Source organism: Neomonachus schauinslandi, chromosome 10 (genome assembly GCF_002201575.2).
Source record: "Neomonachus schauinslandi chromosome 10, ASM220157v2, whole genome shotgun sequence".
NCBI classification, from domain to species: Eukaryota; Metazoa; Chordata; class Mammalia; order Carnivora; family Phocidae; genus Neomonachus; species Neomonachus schauinslandi.
In genome coordinates, this window is record NC_058412.1 from 70,731,489 (window position 1) to 70,754,086 (window position 22,598).

Consider the following 22,598-nt stretch of genomic DNA (forward strand, 5'->3'; position numbering starts at 1 on the left):
TGCAGATCACAGAGTGATTTTTTGCACTGGTAAGATAAAGTGGGTGATGGATGTAGGTTCAAACAGGTTTCCACTACTTAAGAACTGTGTGACGTCAGGGAAGTCACGTAACCTCTCCCGACATCATTTTTCTTGCTGCAAACGCCTGGGGAGTTTGTTGTAAAGTTTAGACATGACTGGCAGGAGGGCACCTGTCACAGGGTCTAGCCTGTAAGGGGCCTCTCCTTGGGGCAGTTGCTGTACATTATCATCACTCTTTCATTCATTCAACAAATCTTTATTAGAGACTTAACATGTAGAAGCCGGGGATAGAAAAATAAATCTGAACTGGATTTTGCTCTCCAGGACGTCACAATCCATAGTGGAGATAGAGAACAGACTCAAATAGCTATACTATAAGGAAAAAAAGTGGTTACTACCAAGAAAAATACAGAGAAATTACTTGGGAAGTTGAGAGGACAGAGATTACTTGTGGGGAGGAAGTTGGTGGGGGAGAAGGAGAAAGGTTTTAGGGCTGAGAACCAAGGAGAGGAAAAGCATCGGCGCGGGGTAGAGTAATTCGTCTGCTCCTCTCACAGATGAAATAAGAGAATTCTCGTTCCTGGAAGCGACAAATCTCACTCAACTTCACACTCGGTTGCAGCAGGGCCTGGGTGAGAATTCAGAACTCCCCAGCCCTTGTCCGAAGCATTCACCATTACCACACTCCCCTTCCTATAACTGGAGGGCAGGCCAGGGAAAGCCGCAGAAAGGAGCGGGGGGGGGGGTCGCTGGCCACTACCCCAGGTCGGGGCACAACGGTCTCAGCAGCCGAGGGCGGCGGGCGGGCGCGGGAGAGGGGGTGGGCAGACCAAGGGGCGGGGAGAGGGGCGCGGGCGGCACTCCGAGGCTGGCCAGGGCACCCGCGCGGCCGCCAGAGCCCGCGCTCACGCTCGCCTGCCATGGGGCGGCGGGTGCTGGCACTGCGGCCGCTGCTGGCGCTGCTGCTGCTGCTGCCGCGGGCGCTTCCCGGGGCGCACTGCCCGGAGCCCTGCCGCTGCCCGCCCGACGGCGCCCTGCGCTGCCCCGGCCCGCGGGCCGGCCTCACCCGACTGTGAGTACGCGGCGCCCCGCCCCGGCACCCTCGCTCGCTCCGGGCCACCTTGTCTCCCTACTCTTTGGCCCCCTTTACCTGGAAGCTTGGAGAAAACGGCTTCGCCCTATCAAATTCCACCACCTTTTAAAGTGGCGAGAAGGCAAAGCTTGGGGACTGTCTTTGCCATCCCGCGCCGCGTCTTGGGTGGAGGCCCCGCCTGCGGGCGCACCCTGCAGCCCCTGGCGACCCCAGGCCCGCGATTTCCCCCGTCGGGGCTGTGGCAAGGGGCGTGGAATTGCCCACAAGCCACGGGGTAAGGCCTGCTCCCTGCTGCTGCTGGAAGGGGACCGGGCGTGATGCTTCTCAATCAGCAGCTGTCTCCGTCTTTGACCCTTGCGCCAGCCAGCGCGGTGAAGGTTACTGTGGCCTCTGGCACCCTGCGCTCCTCTAGGCATGGGTTGGCGCGCCCTATGGCAAGGGGTGACCTAGTCACTCGACCGGGATTGCTGGCTGGCCGCCTCTCCCAACCAGTGCCCAGGCGCACCTTAGTAAGCTTATGAGCCACTGCTCTGCCCCTTCCCAGACGCACTTGAAGTTCTATCCGGTTGTCTGATCAAGGTGTGCCTTCTGTCACACCTCCCACACACCACCCAGGCCTCCCGTTTACAGAGGTGATTAAAAGAAGTGCATACATCAGCAAGCAGGTGGAGGAAGTTGTTTACTGACGTGATGGGGTGGAGAGACGAAGGGCCTTTAGTGCTAGTGTATCAGAATGTCAACCTGGTCTCTTCTCTTCGATTTAGAAAAAGGTACCACACAGTGGGGCGCCTGGGTGGCTCAGTCAGTCCAACGTCTGCCTTCCGCTCAGGTCATGATCTCAGGGTCCTGGGATCAAGCCCTGCATCCGGCTCCGTGTGGAAGGGGGCGGTGTCTGGTTCTCCCTCTCCCTCTGCCCCTCCCCCTGCTTGTTCTCTCTCTCTCTCTCTCTCTCTCTCTCTCTCCCTCTCTCTCTTTCCCTTTCTCTCATGAATAAATAAAATCTTTAACAAAAAAAGAAAAGAAAAAGGTACCACACATTATATGATTCTATTTACATGAAATGTCCAGATAGAAAGCAGATTAGTAGCTGCTGGGTAGGGGTGAAGGCCCAGTGACTGCTAATGGCTGTGGCTTCTGGGGATAACAAAAGTTGCTTAAAATTAGATTGTGGTGATGATTGCACAACTCCACAGACATACTAAAAACCATTCTGTACACTTTAAATGGGTGAATATTACAGCATATGAATTATATCTCAATAAAGTTGTTAAAAGAAAAGAAAGAAAAGTACTGTAAAAGTATCCAAAAGGCACTAGGCTGGTGGGGGCTGTGGTTATATTCTAACCATTGGCAGTGATGAAATTCCATTCTTGGGGAGGAAAGAGGCAATCCCCCATGTCTCCTTGGGCCCCAGCAGTCAGTCAAGAGTCCACTTTATGAAGGGAGTTCCCCTTCCTCCTGAGGAGCTGAGCCTCTCCCCTCAAAAAATTAGTGGCCGATGATCATGCGGCACCGGGGTGGCTCAGTCGGTTAAGCATCCCACTCTTGATTTTGGCTCAAGTCATGATCTCAGGGTTGAGAGAGCCAGCCCCACATCGGCCTCCAGTACTGGGTATGGAGCCTGCTTAAGATTCTCTCTCTCCCTCGGGGCGCCTGGGTGGCTCAGTTGGTTAAGCGTCTGCCTTCAGCTCAGGTCATGATCCCAACGTCCTGGGATCGAGCCCCACATCAGGCTCCTTGCTCAGCGGGGAGCCGGTCTCCCTCCCTCTGCCTGCCGCTCCCCCTGCTTGTCTCTCATTCTCGCTCTCTGACAAATACATAAAATCTTAAAAAAGAGAGAGAGATTCGAAAGAAAGAAAGAAAGAAAGAAAGTTAGTGGCCTTCAGGCAATGTTTGCAGTTGAGGGATACAGTTTAAAGATTAAGGGGTTTATATTAATTAGTTTCCATTAATTATCTTGTCAGCTCAATTCCCTGAAGGTAAGGACCATGCTGAGACAATTGGTTTCAATCAATCAACAAATTCATGGAAGCTGCCTCCCAAGTCCCAGCCCTTGTCCTTCCCTGACAAACCTCCCGTCTTGCTCTTATGAATGATTGTACCACTAACAGCCTTTCTCACTCGCCCAGTACTTTCATACAGACTGCAAGAAACTGAGGTCCAAAGAATTGGAATAACCTGACCAAGGTCCCCTTTTGCTATTGAGTAGCAAAGACTGTTAATTGTGTTTTTATATTTGCTTGTCTTTGTAAGAAAAGTACCCTTTCCTAAATTCATGCACACACACACACACACACACGCACACGCACACACTATCCTGGCATCCACACTAAGAGCATCTTCTAGACATGTAGACACCTTAGGTCAGCAAGCATGCTGCCCCTCACAAGGTCAGGCTTCCTGAACATCAGGTAATCCTCCTTTAGGCGAGAACCCTATGGGCACAATAAAGTGACCTCAACATCCATCCATATACCAAGAGAAATACATAAGAAGGGATAGAAGGGTAGTTACTTTAAGGCAATGTTACTCAAAGTGTGGTCCTAGACCAGCACCATTAACATCACCTGGGAAATGTTAGAAAAGCGCACTCTTGAGCCCACCCCCAATCTACTGAATCAGAAACTCTGAGGATGTGGTACAACAGTTGGTGTTTTAACAAGCTCCCCAAGTGGTTCTGATGCATGCTAAAGTTTGAGAACCAAGATATTACTCTCCATGAAGGATATAATCTTGTGGAAAGCAAGAGTATGCTTTCAAATTCCTTTGCCATATACTTTCCTTCCTCATGCCCCCCCAACACACACACACACATACAAAATACCTATTTATTGCAAAAGGCAGCTATGATCAAATTAAAAGCCCAAACTCTGATACATATGGAAAATATGCAGGACTGAGAAAAGGTTTTGTTCGTTTTTGTCTTCAAAGAGGAATAAGGGAAGGAATGCATGGAGGACAGACTGAAGATAGGAGGGCCGGGGGAGAATATATTTAATGGAGTAAGATCTCTGTGAGAGTGGGAGAAGAGTATCATCTCAGATCACAGGGGAAGGGTTAATCTGAGAGAGGGATGCTTCTGAGTCCTGGGGGGATGGATAAAGGTATAACTTCGCATTGAGGCAGAAGACAGGAAAAGTGAACAGCTTCATACTGAAATCCTCTTTCCTTGACGATGAATGAATGAAATGGTAAACTGTAATTACAAGATAGGAAAAAAATGTTATGAATAACAAATTATCAGGGGTTTGCCACAAAAAAAAGCTGAAATTATGAAAGAAGGCAACCAGAAGAAGAGAGATAGGGTCTTACGAAGTCACGCACAGGGTCTGACTCTGCAGAAAGAAGGGCAGCACTCTTGTTTCTGGGGGTTGGAGGAGCCAAGTATTATTGCACAACATTTTAGAATTCATCATTGCCTCTCAGTAGGTGCTAGCTTGTATTTTAATCTTCCAGGCCTTGGAGGTCTGCCTTGTAAGACTTCCATCTAAAGTCCATTATTTGGTTTAAAGGGGGGAAAAAAGGAATATGGATTACGATTGTTTGTCATTGACAAGCCTATTGTTTGCAAATTTTGAAAATGGCACTGTTCAATCATTTATTTCTTTCTACCTCTTCCATGTTTTATTAAAAACTTAGGTATTTAAAATCTAAAATGTGATGCAAAAAATAACCTCCCACATGTTCATTCATTCTAATGGGGGGAGTAAAAGAAAAAAAATGATTTAAAACATTTCCTTTTCCTTTTCTTATTAGTTTCAGACAACTGGAAGGAGAGGGGAAAAAAATGTTTTTCACCTTGCCATGGTTATATTAAGATCTTTGTCTCTATGACAACAGAAAGGTTGATCTTCTTGATATGGAAATAGCTTCTGAAAAATCTGTTAGTTAGAAAATGCTAATAATAATAATGGCAATTTATTTTTTGCATGTTGTGCCTACTGAACAGAGATTAAACTTTAAACTTTATTATAAGACACAATCCAAAGTCTTTGGAAGGATAAAATGTGCTGTATCTATCAATCCAATGTTACAGGAAGATGTTAGTCTCCTGACATCTTTCCTGAATGTATTTCTCCTTCTCATACCTTCTGTGAAAATCAGGTCCAGAACAGCATTCAATGCTGTAGAGGGATGTACAGGTGAAGGGCATGGTTCCAGTCCTCGAGGAGTCCACAATCTAGATAGAAACACACACAAGAGAGTGGTGTGGCCAAGGAGAGAGGCAACAAGGGTCTAGGAATTCAGAGAACAAAGCAATTACTATGGACTGAAATCTCCAAGGGAATACTTCACGTGCAAAGGGTTATGGGGCTGAACCTTGAAAGAGAGAAAGGAAGAAGAGTCCCAGTGGAAGAACACCAGGTTAGAGTAGATTCAGATTCCTTGCTGAGAAGCAAAGAATAAGCTGAATGGATTTGAGCTTTTTAAGTCTCTCCTAGGCTCTTAGGGGAATTTTTTTAAAGGAAAATATAAAATCGTCAGAAACATTTGCTTACATTACCCAGAGGGTTGTGCAAAAACAAAATTTTTTAAAAATCCCAATATATAGTTCTTAATTAATAAATTTTCAATCAGAGTCATTCTTGGACAACTGATTACAAAGACATTAAGTAAAAATCATGACTTGGAGTCACTTCCCCATGAAGTTTTCTCCTATGTCTCCTCCCTCCCATATAGGCATCCTTTGATACCCTGTACTTACCTATATTTTTGCACATACCCTGCCATAACGTAACCAATTATTCAAAATAAGCCTCTTCTGCTAGAGCAGGGTTTCTCAACCTCAGCACAACTGACATTTGGAACCAAATAATTGTTTATTGTGGAGGGCTGTTTTGTACACTATAAGATGTTTAGCAGCATCCCTGGCCTCCACCTACTAGATGCCAGTCATACTGCCCTCCCAAATTATGACAACCAAAAATGGCTCTAGACATTTGCCCAATGCCCCATAGGGGGCAATATCCACCCCCACCCTTGGTTTTGAATCACTGTGCTAAAGTAAGAACCACAACCACTTGGAAGAGATCCTATTCCACTTAGGAATCCCAGAATTTTATGGGTATTATGATTCACATTCAGCACACATTCAACACACATTCAAGTGGTTATTGAACTATTATGATTATCAAACTGAGTAAACAGCTGAATAGGAACAATGAACCAATGCAAAAAAAAAAATGTATATTAGTTATCATCTACTGCACCTAAACATCATTTTAAAAATCTCCATCCTACAGGATAGGGAGATGAGGAGGTGCTGTGGGTCATGGAGGGAGTTCTTTGTGTTGTGTCAACATCTAGGGTCTAGATTTCACAGACCTCCAGTATATCCTCTGAACGGGCATAGTAAACGTATCAGCTTCAAAGAAGCAAGACTATATGAGTATATCCCATCCAAACTGCTTTGATTTTTGTTATTTGTTTATTTTAACTCACTTATTAGAGAAAAATCAATCCTCAGCCCAGGATCCATTAAAACCAACCAAAACAATCCCCTAGGAGCCCAGATTGAGACCAATGGGTTCCCAGTCCAGGGTGCAAGGTAAGAGTTTACAAGACATGGAGAAGCCTACCAAGTTCTTGCAAGTACAACAGCTTGGCCCTGCCCTCAGCTTCCATGCAGCTGGGCCCGACCCAGAAAAAAAAAAAAAAAATCTCCGAATTCATAAAATTCATGTCCCAGCTCCTAACACCACCGCCCCCACACACCCAACGAAAGCAAAGGCCCAAGGTAGAGGATGATCTTGATCTTCTGACTCAAGTCTCCCAGCCACACCTTTAAGGCAATTCTTAAACCTGGCTGTGCCTATAAACAGACTCCGTGGGGGAAGCTTTGCAAGGACCAGATTTTATTAGTTTAAAAATCATCCTTTTGGGGACAGTGAATGATGGCCCCTAGCAGAACACTAAAAAGGCAAGCAACAGAGTTCCCAAAATCTCAGTGGAAGTGTAGAGCCAAAAAGGTTCACACACCAATTCCTTTGGCATAGGACCCAGCTCCCCCCTTGGAGAGCAACACTTCCTTGGGTTTTTTTCCTGCCTTGTTCTTTTTTATTTCAAAAGCAGTAAGTCAGATTAATTCAGGGCTCGAGTTCTTCTCCTTTACCCCCCTCTATCTTCTTCCCAAGCCTCTCAGTTTGCCTTCTTTTCATGTCTTGAAATGAGACACAAAAGCCTTTCTTCCAAAATGTAATCTATCAGAGTGGCTGCACCAGACGGTGTCTTGGCAGTGTGTAAGTATAATCTTACATATGGAACTTTAAAGTCAGGTGAGTCATGGTGGTGGAGAGATACCCTGCTGCTCACTTCCAGACCCAAGGGGGCTGGCTCCACAGAAGCATATGTATTCTGTTCTGGGAGCTTCCCTTGGTGTGCGAAAAATCATATTTAATGCAGATTTTAGCAAATTTCTTACCAGCTATTTTTTTAAGAGGAGAATTAAAATAATCCCACCTCACCCACCAGGCAGGTGGGCTCTCTGAATTGGTGGGCAGCTTCTAACAGCTTCTCTCCATGGGCTTCATTTCCTCCCAGCTTCTGCCTCACAGGGAGAGGACATCCCCTCCCAGTCAGCAAACCACTCACAGCTGTGCTCTGTGTGGTCCTGAGCCACAGCTCTTTAATGCCACCTGAGCCAAATTCAGAAAAGCCCAATTTATAAGTAAAACTCAACTTTCAGAATGAAGGGGTTTTTTTGGTTCCCCCCACCCCCCGCTGCTGTGACATTTGTCCTTGGCTCTGATGAAATGAGGTGACCCCTGGGTTCCTAATTCTACTTAAGGAGCCGCAACAGACAGGATTTCTGAGCCCACAGGAGTAGGGCTGCTCTGGTATGACAAGGTAGGGGCCAAGGCAGCCTTCCAAGTATCTGAATTGATCAACAGGACAAAGACTGGGCAGATCCGAGTTCTAGCACAAGGTCTCCCTCCCCTAACTTGCACCATGGGTTCGGGCCAGTGATAAAACCTCTGCACCGTCTATAAAAGGGGCAGGATGGTCCCTGCCCCTGGGGGGGCTGACTGTAGTGAAGATAAACGAGCCAAGCTGGCAGAGCCAAAAGTACCGGGAAATAAAGGTTTCACATAACTACAAAGTGTGATTGTAACAATCTGATGGTACAGAGAAGACTGCAAACCCACAGCTGGGGTATGAGGTTGAACAGAAAATACCTCTCATCCAAGGGGCAAGCCTGGTGGAATAGTTTTGTTCCTGAGAGGTGTTAATTAGAGGAAAATGACCCACTAGGTCTTCTCAAACTGGAGGGTGAATAAGTTAGAATCTCAAAATAGCAGAGCTCATTATTGCCTGGAGTCTGATATGCTAGTCTTTTCAGTCCAGGCTGAGCTGCCTTTCAAACATGCCACCTAACACCTGATTAGAGGCTGTTTTCTATTGTTCAACTGGATTAATCCTGTGTATCCAGCTAGAGCATCTGATCTATTCTGGGTCCTTACTTTTCCCCATTCCCTATCCCAAGGCTCAGGCTGACACACAGAAAACCTTCAGGGCAGACCTGTAGACCATCTGGGAACTACATACTGAAGCATACAGGACAATGTGCAGAATCTGTAGACACTGTCCCTGCCCTCCAAGAGCTTCTAGTCTTCAGCCATAGGAGAGAGAGATGACTGCAGAGAAATGCAGAAGGTGGGGAAGGTTATAAACCAAGTCTGGTAGGAGTTCAGAAAAGGGGGCCAGCCCTTCTAGTCTGAGTAATGAAGAAACCTCAGTAGAGGCATCGCTTGAGCTGTAGTTCTCTGAGCCTCGCTCTCTACGGGGGCAGCCAGACCAGTGTGGTCCTCCCAAAAGCTCAGTCCTGCTCTCTGACACCAGCTTGGAGAGGCCACCGGGGAATCACTATTCAGAGCCTTCTGCTCTCTCACTGACTACCACACCCCTCGCTATGGATCCTCAATGGAACAGAGCATTACTTCCCCCAGGAAAGGTGGGCGGGGCTCTGGTTAAGGCTTTTCTTATTTGTAAGCACCGGAAATCAACTCTGACAAATTTAATCATCAGAGGTTAACTTGATAGACGAATAAGGAGAAAGGTAGAAGGATGTGGGCAAGATCCAGGAAGCATTTGGCATTTTCGCAGCAAGAGATCAGTTCCCATTTCTCTGGATCCCACCTTTACAATGAGTCAGCTCCACAGAGTCCTGTCTATTACAAGTCTGAAATCCCCGAGAGAGAGAGAGAGAGAGAGAAGGAGAGAGAAAGAGAGAGAGAGAATCTGACTGCCTCAGGCCCCACCCCCAAGGCAAGAGCATAGGCTCACAATCAATGAAATGCTCCCACAATGAGATGCTTCTAAAGAAGGGGCATTTTTGAGCAAGACAGCCACACAAACTGGTGTCCACCAGAGCTGAGGAATTAATGAAAAGTGAAGGCACACATGCCAATAATTTCAGGCATTTTTTTTTTAAGATTTTATTCATTTGAGAGAGAGAGAGCGAACATGAGCGGGGTGAGGGCAGAGGGAGAAGCAGACTCCCTACTGAGCAGGGAGCCCGATGCAGGATTCGATCCCAGGACCCTGACCCGAGCCGAAGGAAGACGCTTAACCAATTGAGCCACCCAGGTGCCCCATTTCACTCACTTTAAATCCATCCTCAGATTAATTAAAAGTATGTAGTATATCAGTTGCAACCAGCTTTTACAGGCTCACTTAAAAAAAAAAAGGTTTGTAAGTGTCTGGAACTGGAGCTTGCAATGAAAGAGTTTCCTGAAGCATATCTTCAGTGTCACTGTCCTGACAACATAATATTCTCAGCTTCTAAAAAATACTTTTGAGAAATGATTATAGATGATGCAGATGTTCCCTGAGGAGAATTGAACATGTAGTTTTATTTACCAGAGTTATTCTTGTCATGTTATATTATTGCTAGAAGAATTCAGTTTAGGGGGTAAAGATTGGGTTATTTTGCTTTGTGTCTTTAGAAAACTTTAAATGGGTTTTGAGTGAGGGCTTAGATGTGTTTACTGTTTTCCTCAGAGGCTTTATATTTTTAATTTAGTTGTTGCACAAATGACTTGGAAAATCCATTATCCAGTGGATCTTCTTGAAAATTTTGGTTCACAGTATAATTCATAAGCTCCTCACAGCTTCTTGGGTGCTCTGGAAAGTCTGTCTTGGAGGAGAGTCACCCAAAGTGCACTTCCCCATGGGAGGGTTCCAACTGACTGAACTTTTTAAAGTCAGTGAGCAAATGAGAGCTCTGCAGAGTGGTTCTCTAGGATTGTAACGTTTAATGGAAAATTGTTCTTTATCGTTTCTTAAAAGGGCTATCAGGTGACACCTGTAAGAGATAACTGAGCCCAAAAGAAAGGTACCAAGTGGGTGTATTTACCCTCCCTCTCGGTTGTCGTATCTATAATCAGTAGAAAGTTAAGAGTCAGGAACAAGTCACAGATATTTTATAGATTAAAGCATGACTCATGACAAATAGAAGAGTCCATCCCAACGTTCTGAACCCATCAGCTCCCACCCTCACCAACCCCCCCCCCTTGACAAGGAAGTTAGAGTTGACACTAGAAGTAGCTGGGGTAGCTTGAATCCTTCACAGTAAGCAGCTGTGAGTTAGAAGTACTTACTGTGCTCTTATCTTGTGTTAGATGCTGTATTAGTATTATATAAACATTTCCTTATTTAATCTCAAAAATCGCTGGGGTAGTTAGTATCATCAGTCTTTTATGAATGAAGCTGCGATTTGAACGCAGGCGTTCTGGCTTCAGAGTCTGTAGTCTTCACTGCCCCACGATGCTGCTTCCAGAGAGAAAGCATATGCAGTTGGTGATGGTGGCATATTCTGGAAAGTACAGAGCACCTGAGAGAGAGACCTTTAACCAAAGGTAGGAGCTGACCAGCAGAGACGGGAGGATGTGCCAGATAGTGGAGACCGTGTGAATGAAGGCAGAAAAGGGAGAGGCAAGTTCAGGAAGTACAGTAGGCTGATTTGTCCAGGGTGGCACGGTCCAGCAAAAATATAACGTCAGGCGCCTGGGTGGCTCAGTGGGTTAAGCGTCTGCCTTCGGCTCAGGTCATGATCCTGGAGTCCCAGGATCGAGTCCCACATCAGGCTCCCTGCTGAGCAGGGAGTCTGCTTCTCCCTCAGACCCTCCCCCATCATGCTCTCTCTCTCTCTCTCATTCTCTCTCTCTCTCAAATAAATAAATAAAATCTTTAAAAATACATATATAACATCAATCATGTGTGTGATCTTCATTTTCTAATAGCCACATTTAAAAAGCTTTTAAAAGGTGAAATCAATTTCAGTGAAATATTTCATTTAATCCACATGTACAAAATATTATCATTTCAATATGTAATCAGTACAAAAGTTATTCATGAGATACTTTATATTCCTTTTTTCTTGCCGAGTCTTTGACAGCTGGTATGTATGGAACACTTTACAGTGCATCTCGATTCGGACCAGCCATGTTTCAAGTGCTCAATGGCCATGTGTGGCTGGTGGCTGCCTGATTGGGCAGCAAAAGTTTATTGTATGGGTTATGTGAGAGAAATAGTGGGTGACAGGACCAGCAAATGAGGTTTGAGCCTTTATTTGGAGGGCCTGCAGGCTGAGACATGCATAGATAGTACATGGGCCAAGGGGAGGTACAGAAGATAACTGAGTATGACAGTATCATGGTGGGAGTTATCAGGAAGATTAATCTAGACCTGTTAGGGGAAACCCAGGGTGGGGTGAGGGGAAACCAAGTCAAGGACTATTCGGGGTGGAGAAAAGAATGCCCAAGAAATTTGGCAGTGGGAAAGGAATAAAGGGGCTGGAAGCAAGAGACAGTTGTGAAGGCAGGGTCCGCCAGAGAATGGGCGCTCAGTAGTGGAACAGAGGAAACATTCATACGGGGTAACTGGTAAATTCTCAAATAACAGTACAGCAGGGAAAAAACTGAGTAGTCATTCTTGCTGAGGAGGATACGGGAAAGAGAGACAACCCAGTCTGGTAGGCTCATGGAGGAAAAGGAACTTGAGCAGCATCTTTGGAGTTTAAGACCCTGAGCACATGGCCTCCAGAAGCTGACGGTTCTGTCAGAAGGCTAAGTTTTCACCCAAGAACCAGAGGATTGTGTAGCAAAGTGTATCAACAAAACCTCCAAAGGAACAGCACTGATGTGCTTTGATTAGTGAAGGACACAGCACAGGACCAGGAACGAAGTGACCTATGTTCTAGTTCAGATCTGCCATGGAATCACCACGTGGTTTCAGGGAAATCATTTCTCTTTTCCTACCTGAAGATTCTTCGTCTATAAAGTGAGGGGTTGGACCAAACCACTTGCAAGCAGCCCTTTCCTCTGATTCCTTGAGTCTAATACAGTACGTGTTTAAAGGAGTGGTCAATCAAAACCACCTGGGTGTATTTTTAAGGAGCATTCCAAATTTTCAGATGTAAAACTTAACAAATTGAGTATCCATCTATACTGACTTCATATTTCAGGTAACACTGACATCTCAGCCCCCTGTAGGTAAATGCGGAAGACAAGAGGCCAACAAATGAAGACATACCCAGTAATGAAGTTGCCAAGTAGATCAATGCATTTGAAAATGCAATGATTTAAAATCATTTGGAAAGGGGGAAGCCATTTTTATTTCATTCCAAGATGAAAGCAAGTTTATTATAATTACTGAGCAACCTTGAAAAGAACACAGACATTCTTAAGTCTCTGTTGAATTTAGATCAAGGTCTTATGTAATAAATACAAAAACATTAACATTCTGTTAAATAAGGTAATGCTTTCCCCTCCCATTTTGATGAGTTCGTTAGGCAAAAAGGCTTTGAGCATCTCTGATTTCTGTCTTTTTTCCTCCCTCTGATTTGGTAGCATTTAAAAATTCAGGGTGGGGACGCCTGGGTGGCTCAGATGGTTAAGCCTCTGCCTTCGGCTCAGGTCATGATCCTAGGGTCCTGGATCGAGCCCCACATCGGGCTCTGTGCTCAGCAGGGAGCCTGCTTCTCCCTCTCCCTCTGCCTGCCTGTCTGCCTACTTGTGATCTCTCTCTCTCTCTGTCAAATAAATAAAATCTTTTAAATAAATAAATAAATAAAAATTCAGGGTGTATAGCTCTAGCAATAAACTAATTGTGAAAGATGCATGGATGTTTGTAGCTTTCTTAAATCGATAATATAGATGGCTTTTCTAAATAATTAGAAGGAAGTGAATAAAAATATTTCATTTCTGCTGTGCTGGGCAGAAGGACAGGTAAAGGCTCTGAGAAGATATGTAGGACTCCACCCAGTCTTTGGGGACTCTGGTGCAGGACTTTTTCCCTGGCTCTCCTCTTCCTCTGGCCCGGCTCAGCCCATGCACTTCAGTAGGTGGTCCTGCCCCCGGAAACCCTGATGCAATCCAAGCTCTTAAAGACCAATGGGATGTGGGGAACCTACAGTTGTCATTGACTTCATGCAATACCTGTCTTTAAAAGGAGAGATTGTGTCAACTGGAACTGTATTTTCCATTCACCTAGGGAGTTTGCTATTTAAAGGAACCGTCCATGGAATCCTTTTGCAGAACAAAGAACCCTTTGATAATGCAAATGTATCCCATTGATAGGTTTTTATGAGAAAGGATTTTAAATCCTGGATTTCACTAAGAGGGGGGAGGGGGACAGCCCTCCTGACTCTGAAATTCTCCAGCTAACATTATTTTGAGGGTTCGTTAACAAGCCAGTGAGCTGGACAAACTGGCTCCTTCCAAGATTATGTGTGTTCTTAAACTCCGAAGAAAAAAGTAAGAGGGGTTCAAGCCCCACCCTTGAGTATTCAGGAGACATTAGGAACAATTAAGGAGGACCTGATAATGTGGCATCATCCTTTTCAAGGTGACTGAGTTTATGTAAATGGTAGTTGCTTATCTGTAAATTGTCCCCTGGTGCTGAGTTCTGACACAAAACGCACTGGTGGCTTGGCAATTGGGGTTGGCTAGGAAGGGGAGCGAGTCTGGGGCCCAGGTGAAAGAGTGGATGGGAAGGAGCTCTGAAGGTGGGATCACCCTTCTGACTATCCCACCTTGAGGCAAAGGGGCCAGGCCCTCACCCTGCATTGACCAGTCATCGGATACATGCTGCCCAGGAAAGAAGATGTGATCTTGGATGAGGTGGTGATCTTAGGCTGAGGGTAATTCCAGGAGAACAACTATTTAGGGGCTTCAGCTGCCCCCTCTCCCAGCCTCTGGGGGGATGAGTGCCTCAGTCCTGAAGGAGGATTTTGGCAGCCCACCACAGCATCCTCTACAGGAGCTAACCCAACTGGGTAGCCCCAGCAAAGAGTCTCTATCTGTGCCAGGGGCCCAGTTTGAAAGTCAGAACCCAGCAGTGAGAGATACTAGGTTGAACCTAACCAGAGAGCAAGTAGGAACTGTTCCGGGTCAGAAATGTTTTTTAAGAAGCAGAGATATAGGGATCGGGATCTGGTGACTGAGGAGAAAGATGGAAGGGGCTCCACTCCTCGGTGGACTCTGGGGAGACCAGGCAGGCTACAGGATGAGGACTCAAGGCAAAAACAAGCACCAACATGGTGTCAGGGGAGGCAAGTGTAATTCAAGACACTGCAGGTGTACTCCTGCCCTCCAAGTATTGTTAGGCTTAGTGTAGACAATGCAGAAAGACACAGGACTCCACCTGAGTCACGACCAATCACAGGATCCCAGAACTAGGGTGAGTGCTTAGTTCCAATCCTAAAGGGGTAAAGGATGCTTCTACATCAACTTTAGCCCATAACTGGAAAGGCTGGGGACTTGCAGACAGGATTCATGAATAAATGGAGTTTTCATACTTGATGAAAATAAGGCAGACTGTGTCATCCTGTTTTTGTTCCAACATCTGCGGCACAGGCACTTGGGCAAAGTGGGATTTGGCCCTAATCCAGCTGTCACCCGTGTTATATCATCCCTTCATTTAAAAACAAAGTGTCGGGCGCCTGGGTGGCTCAGTTGGTTAAGCGACTGCCTTCGGCTCAGGTCATGATCCTGGAGTCCCTGGATCAAGTCCCGCATCGGGCTCCCTGCTCGGCAGGGAGTCTGCTTCTCCCTCTGACCCTCATGCTCTCTGTCTCTCATTCTCTCTCTGTCAAATAATAAAATAAAATCTTTAAAAAAAAAAGTGTCATATGGGAAAAGGTCTCTTCTTTTCAAAGAGAAAAGAAAAGAAAAGGAGGACAGAAGGAGGGAGGGAGGAAGGAAGGAAGGGAGAGAGAGAAAGGGGGGAGGGAGGGGAAAGGAAAAGAAAAGAGAAGAAGAGAAAAGGAAAAAAGAAAAGAAGGAGGAGGGAGGGAGGGAGGAAGAGAGAGAAGGAGGGGGGAGGGCAAAGGAGGGGAAAGGAAAAGAAAAGAAAAGAGCTGTGAAATGTAATAAAAATAAGTAGTTGGAGCATCCCCCGCCATGGACGCCCTTAACCATCTCGCTATTTAGGAGGCAGAGAGAACTTTCCACCCTGCAAGCTCAACCTCACGTTTGCCCAGTGGCCTGGCTCTTTACCACCGCCTGAGCTGCATGGTTTGGGACTGTCACACTCTCGTCTGAGACAGAAAAGGCTCTGTCCCTCTTTTATTTGTCTTTGCTTTATGCATAGCTTTCATTCCTTTTTTGACCCTGGACAGCAGAGCCGCTAAACCGTCCTTGCCCTTGATCTTTTGTCCCCAGTTCTCCTCGGCTGCTGCTTTGTAGCAAATGATATTGCTAGGCTTTTCCACAGGAGTTCCTCAAGTTCACACAATTCTTGGAATACACATAGGCCTAATTTCAAAACCAGAAAAGAAGGAAGGAGGGAGGGAAGGAAAGCAGGGGAGGACTCAATACATCAAAACAAAACTTTCTTTTTCTTTTTTGTCTCTCAGATACAGAGGGCTAGGTCCATCACACTTCTTTATGCAACCAACATCATTGCTGGTCCATTCAAAGTCGCTCTGCTTTTAGTTATTCATTTTATCCCCTTCTCTCACTTCCTTTCAACTTGCCATAGGCAACCATCCTAATATGTACTTAGGTGTTTTCATTAAAATATTTAATGTTTTGTGTGCATGTATTTTAATTCTGCAAGTAGGATTTTATATCTTCAATTTCTTACTTGTTGCTCTCGGTACCATGACTCTAAGATCCACACAGGCTGCTGTGTGTGCCTTTAGACTCTTGCTTCTAGCTGCTGACCTATTAGTTAGGTATGTACTGTCCACGCTACCAATCTCCCACTCAGTAATGGACACTCAGTTTGCATCCAACCCCCCTGCTGCCACAATGCCTTGAAGAAAATCCTTACACAGGTTCCCTTAAGTAACCGTGTCAGAATTTCTCTGGGATGTATACAGGAGTAGAATCGCAGGGTGGATTTGGAGACAGTTGTTCACATTGCTAAAAATTTCTGGCCTCATAAAAGCACCCATCAGAGTAGGGAGCACCTTCAAAGGGAGTACGTTCAAATGGTTATTGGCAAATCTGCTTAGAAACTGCTGCCAATTGAAGATGAATCAGGATAGAAGACATGACATCTCTAAAATAAAAATATAAGTCAGTGGGAAAAACAGCTTTGGATTCATAGAACCACATTCTGCGCCTCACTTCATGAGAATACACCTAGTGGCAAAAGCTTGGTACACCTGCCTCACCCACCTGTCTTCCCATTCTCTGGCCCCCAGGCCTCGTCCTTGCCCCAGCCACATCCACAAAGCTACCTGCTATTTGCTCAGTGGCTCCTTTATGGTAAGAACTTTATTTTTATTCTCATTACTCCTGCCTTTCCTGATCTGGAGCATCAACCTCAGCTGCAAAATTTCATCTTGCACTAGGGCTGTTCTGTAGTCACTGGGGACAGCCAGGGCATGATCTACAGCTTCTCTCACTTCTGTCCAACCTTTGCTCCTCATCCCTCATCCCTACATCAATCAAAAGCTCAGGCAACCTCCCTGGTCAAACCTGAGCCAAACTGCTCTCCTAGGAGCCACACTATGCTCGCTTTTGGAGGAGGAGGCTGCTTGCTGAGAGGCTCCAGTTTCTGGGTTCCATTTGCATGAATAAACAGCTCTGAAGGGTTCGTTTTAAGCTTTTATGTAAACACTCTCCAAAATATGTTCTGTACTGCATTATCCCCAGCAATAAAGATTCTGGAATCAAAATTTGGCTGTCCATTTTATTGATGTTGCATGGGGTACAGTAGAATACAGCTTTCTCTTCTGGAAATTTATTGATTTGGCAGTACAGAGAGCAATAAAACTGTTTTTAATCAGTAAGCCAAGCGGACATGATTCCAGAAGAAATATAGGAAGCAAATGATTTCTCCCCCCACTGTCCCTGTTCTTCTTGGATGCCCTGTTAAATAAGTTTGGGTATTGAACAATGCGCTTGGTGGGACTGTCTTCAGGAATAAAATCAGAGGACCAAGTTTGGATTACTTCCTCTAGGTTGTACCATCTCTAAGAGATTGTTGAGTAAAAGCATTTCTCTGAAATGAAATTTCTTTGCATTAGCCCCTAGAGAAGAACTGTTGGTAAGCTGCTCTGCAGGAGAAATTACGAGAGTGCAGCATTTCTCTTCTCAAGAGAAACAAGATTACAGTGCCTGTCTCTCCACCTTGCTCACTGACAGAGAGTGGGTTACCTGTACAGACCAGAAGGAAATGAAATCACTATCTCTAAGAGCTATCTGCAACTCATGTTCACTCCAGTAGTATTCAAAACAGCCAAGATATAGAAACAACCGAAGGGTCCTTCAATTGATGAATGGATTTTAAAAATGTGGTAATTACACACACATACACACACACACAGAGGAATATTTTTCAGCCATAAAAAAAGAAGGAAATCCTGCCATTTGTGATAGCATAGATGCATCTGGAGGGCATTATGCCAAGTGAAATAAGCCAGACAGAAAAAGACAAATACTATATGGTATCACTTACATGTGGAATCTAAAAGAAAAAAAACAAACAAACAGCCAATTTCCTACAAACAGAAAAGAGAATCATGGGTGCCAGGGGCTGCGGGGAGGGGGATCTGAGGAGCTATAGATCAAAGGGCACAAACTTTGAGTTATAAGACTATCTTCTGATGATCCAATGAGAGATTTTAAATGTTCTCACCCTCCCCCAAAAAAGAGTTAACTATGTGAGGTGACAGATGTGTTAATTTTCTTAATCTTTGTAATGATTCCACAATGTATGTGTATATCAAATCACCACACTATACACTTTTAAGTATATACAATTATGGGACACCTGGGTGGCTCAGTTGGTTAAGCGTCTGCCTTCGGCTCAGGTCATGATCCCAGGGTCCTGGGATCGAGTCCCACGTTGGGCTCTCTGCTCAGAAGGGAGCCTGCTTCTCCCTCAGCCTGCCGTTCCCCCTGCTTGTGCATGTGCGCACACTCTCTCTTTCTCTCTCTCTCTGACAAATAAATAAATAAATATCTTAAAAAAATAAGTATACACAATTATACTTGTCATTATTCCTCAATAAAGTTTGGGGTGGGAGGAGAAAGAGACTGGGTTAGAAATCACATACTTTGGCCCAATATCACACCATAGAAAGACTATTTGGGCTCAGTCTGCTTGGTCATGTTACTTTGTTCAGGACACTGAATCTCTTTGTGATCTAGTGCTTTTGCTATCAAAGGGAAATACCCACCTCACACCATCGTTGAATGGATAAAATAAGGTTACAGGCGGGAGTGCACAACTCACATAGCACCTTACACCAGTAGCAAGTCCCTTCTGAGACTGTAAGACATCTCCCTGATTCAAATACACTCCTGATGCCGAAGGTGTTCTTTCCTGGCAACCAAGACAGTCTGCTTTGTAGACACGTGAAAAGCAAGGCAGCATCTCCCACCTCTACTCTCAAATTTCTGATACTCACTTCCCACCTGAAATGTCTTCATCCACTCCCCTCCTCTCTGCCAGTATTTGGTCCAAAACCCTGAACCATTGTAGATGCTTGATAAATGTTGGTTGAACATTCATCCCTGCTTTGCAGATGCTTTCTTCTGAGTTATCTTAAGCCCATTTTCCTTTAGCAGGTGTACATCACCCTGTTCTGCTTTTGCTATTGCTGAATAATTGCTCTTTTCTCAACTTTTATGTAATGGATAACTTTTATCTCAATTCAAGAACACTTAGATTGTTCCTCTGAATATAGGTGAGTGCCTGAAGGAAATGTTCTATAGATATTCCCCCAAAATGGCATGAGATGCCCATGTAATTGAGCTATCATAGCAGCCACCTGGTCTGGTTGGGAGGATACTGAAATCAACTGTCTGGGGAAGATGGTATATCTCAGAATAGGAACATGTTCCTAGTGAATCTTCCCTTCTCCTGCCTGCCTGGTTTCCAATTGTATTTTCACCAGTCACTTCCCCATTTTACCCAAGACAGTTTCTTTTCCTCTTCCCAACCAGGCCTATGCGGCCACTCTAGAACTACTTATCAACTATTGACTTGGTGCCAAGCCCTGTTCTTTACATGGCTTATCTTGATTAGTCATCATAACAACCCTGTGAAGCAGGAATTATTATTCCAATTTTATAGATGAAGAAACTGAAATAGAGGGCCTACATACCATCCTCAGGATCACCTGACCAGGTAGTGAGAGAGTGGGGATTTGAACCCAGGTGTGTCTGAGCCCAAAGTTTGGGATCTTACTTACAAAATAACATACTCTTTGATAAAGACCAAGTGTGAGTCATGGCACATCTCGTTATTGATGTAAGTTAGAATTCTCCACCTGAATTCAGTCGTTGGAATTCTGTATTCACACACATTTGCGCGCACGCACACACATTTTATTCATGAACTTAAAAGGTACCCAGTCTTAAATATTAAACTCTTGGCTTTCCTCTCTTCTTTTCTAGGTCACTCACCTATCTCCCTATCAAACTAATCCCATCTCAAGCTTTCAGAGGACTTAATGAGGTCATAAAAATGTAAGTAAGATACTGCATACCAAAAGACATTCATAATTGGAATAATAAAATTTTTGTAAGGGAAAACATAGTTGAAAAGGGATAATGTTTCTAGGAGAGAAACTGTGTTAAAGAAACCCCAGTATTTTTATCTTTATAATACAAATAATATCTAGGGACCTTTGAAGAAAAGTATGATTTTCAAGAGTCATTAAATTCTGGATAATTAACCTTGCTTCAGTGAACTGAATGCATTTTGATAAGTGATGATAAACTTCTCAAGTAGAAAAGAAAATAGATTCCAATCACAAAAATTCTCCTTCTGCTAGAGCAGTTATTCCCTTGTGTCACATTTTTAGATAACACCCACACAGAAGAAAATGTGTTGGAGGTTTATTGTGCATCAGAAGATAATCTTTATATCTAAAATATAATAAGTGTATGACACACAGTATTTATAGCTGTATTGATAAAAGGTCTTTATCAAAAGTGCAAAGCAACCCGATAATACAGCGTGATCTCACATTTGTGTCAGATGTAACTTCAATCCGTTCTCCCTGGGTCTCAGCCTCCAGGGCATAAGACACCATACATGAGAGAGAACTTTCTCAGGAGCCCAGTATTCCAGCATCCTCCTTAATGTTAGTCTGTGTGAAAGGACCTCAAAGGTCATTTAGTTCCTAGAAAGCATCTCTGATCTTAACAATCCTGGGGCTTTTGAAGCCAATTTACATCTTTAAAGATGCTGCATCATCAATCCTAGCTCCTTGGGGAGCCTCTGACTATTCTTTAGGGTATTAGCAAGCAATGAGGATATTAAAAATAATCCCCAAGAATTACAGAAATGTCAGTTTCCTTGAATCTAACCCTTATTCTTCTCTCAAGTTTAAATGTTGAGTTTTGATAACTTTTAATGCATTACACTTCCTCATGAGAAAAGTAGCCACAGCTAAAGAAACAAACCATTAGGTATGAATAAAATGAATCAGTCCAGGAACAATCCATTACTGTGTTGTTCATAAAAGACATTAACTGCCTTAGGCTCAGCCTTTCTGTGGGCTAAAGCTCTCAAGTCTGAAGCCTTCAGTGAATGTTAACCTTAGAAACACTCAAATGTACAGTTTGTGAATTTGAGACTTTTTTCTCAGCTGGTAGCAAATGGTAGCTTATGTTGGGATTTTAGGGTAACATTGACATTACTTGCATGCCTGGGATGGTATATGACAAAGCTGGTTCCTTTATGTTTGTGTCTTTTTAAAAAATCCATTCACGGGTGCCTGGGTGGCTCAGCTGGTTGGGCATCCGACTCTTGGTTTCAGCTCAGGTTGAGATCTCGGGGTCGTGAGATCAAGCCTTGCGTCGGACTCTACGCTTGGCATGGAGTCTGCTTGGGATTCTCTGCGTCTCCCTCTGCCCCTCCCCCCATTCACTCTCTCTCTCTCTCTCTAAAATAAATAAATACATAAAATCTTAAAAAAAAAAATCCATTCATTCATTCATACTCTATGCACCAGGCAATATGAAGTCACCACAGATTCAGAAGTGAACAGGATATACTCCTTGTCCTCAATTTGCTAAAAGAGAAAAATGGTCAAATAAATAGACAGTTACAACCCAAAAAGGACACTATGTGCAGTAATTGACCACCTTGCAATTGCCTCAGAACAGGATTTTGGGAAAAGGAGAAAGAGTTATGAAACAATGAAAGCAACCCACATTAAAACCTCACTAGAGTGATGGAGTTGGGAATTCAGACATCTGGATCCTAGTCCTGAGCCTTCCCAAAAGCACTTTTTGACTGTCCTCTGGAGACTCTCAATTTCCAAAGCTGATCTCACTAGATTTTCTCAAAAGACCTGTCCACTTCTAACAATCTGTGACTCTGAGTCACAAGAAAAAAAACCTGTCACATAAACAGGGGTTACTGAAACCTGCATTTCAACTGCACCTGGGTTATAGACACCCATCAATGCTCCTAAAGGGAGATGGTGGCACTTTATGATGTGAGGACAACGTGAGACATCCCTGTTCTTTTTTAAAAGGACACACTGGAGCCCCCAGTTGTTGGGTCACACACACAGCTTATTATGATGCATGCATGGTCATTTCTTTCATGTTTCTTCTTTTTTTCTCTCTCTCTCTCCCCTAGAGAAATCTCTCAGAGTGATTCTCTGGAAAAGGTAGAAGCTAATGCCTTTGACAACCTCCTCAATTTGTCTGAAATGTAAGCATCAGCTAACAGATAGTTTATTGCTGTACACTATTACCCTTGCTGGCTGGAGCCCACTCAGTATTTGTATTCAAGCAGCCACTGCTAGGAATCCAAGAGGAAAAGACTACAGCAATTACTAGGTCTGGGCAGGCACTAATTTCTCTCACTGCAGTGGCCTGAGGGTTGCCATGGTGACAACTGCTTCTCCCTGGGAGCTGTATAAACTCTGAAACATCACAACACAAAGTTGGAAATTAAAATTGACATTGTGGAGTCCTGCCAAGTAGCTCTTACCTTATGGAAGGGAGGGAATGAAGTCCCTGGGATAGTGGGGAAATTTGAAAGGAAGCTTAGGATCATGAAT

The 22,598-nt window shown here is 44.4% G+C and overlaps 1 protein-coding gene across 1 annotated transcript in view; it reads left to right on the plus strand.

The window, feature by feature from the left end:
- The first annotated feature begins 941 nt into the window (after window positions 1-941).
- LHCGR (luteinizing hormone/choriogonadotropin receptor) overlaps window positions 942-22,598 on the plus strand; it is a 53,626-nt gene continuing 31,969 nt past the window's right edge. The window contains 3 exon segments of the mRNA XM_021701229.1: window positions 942-1,093; window positions 19,972-20,043; window positions 22,172-22,246. Coding sequence (XP_021556904.1) covers window positions 942-1,093; window positions 19,972-20,043; window positions 22,172-22,246 — 299 coding nt within the window.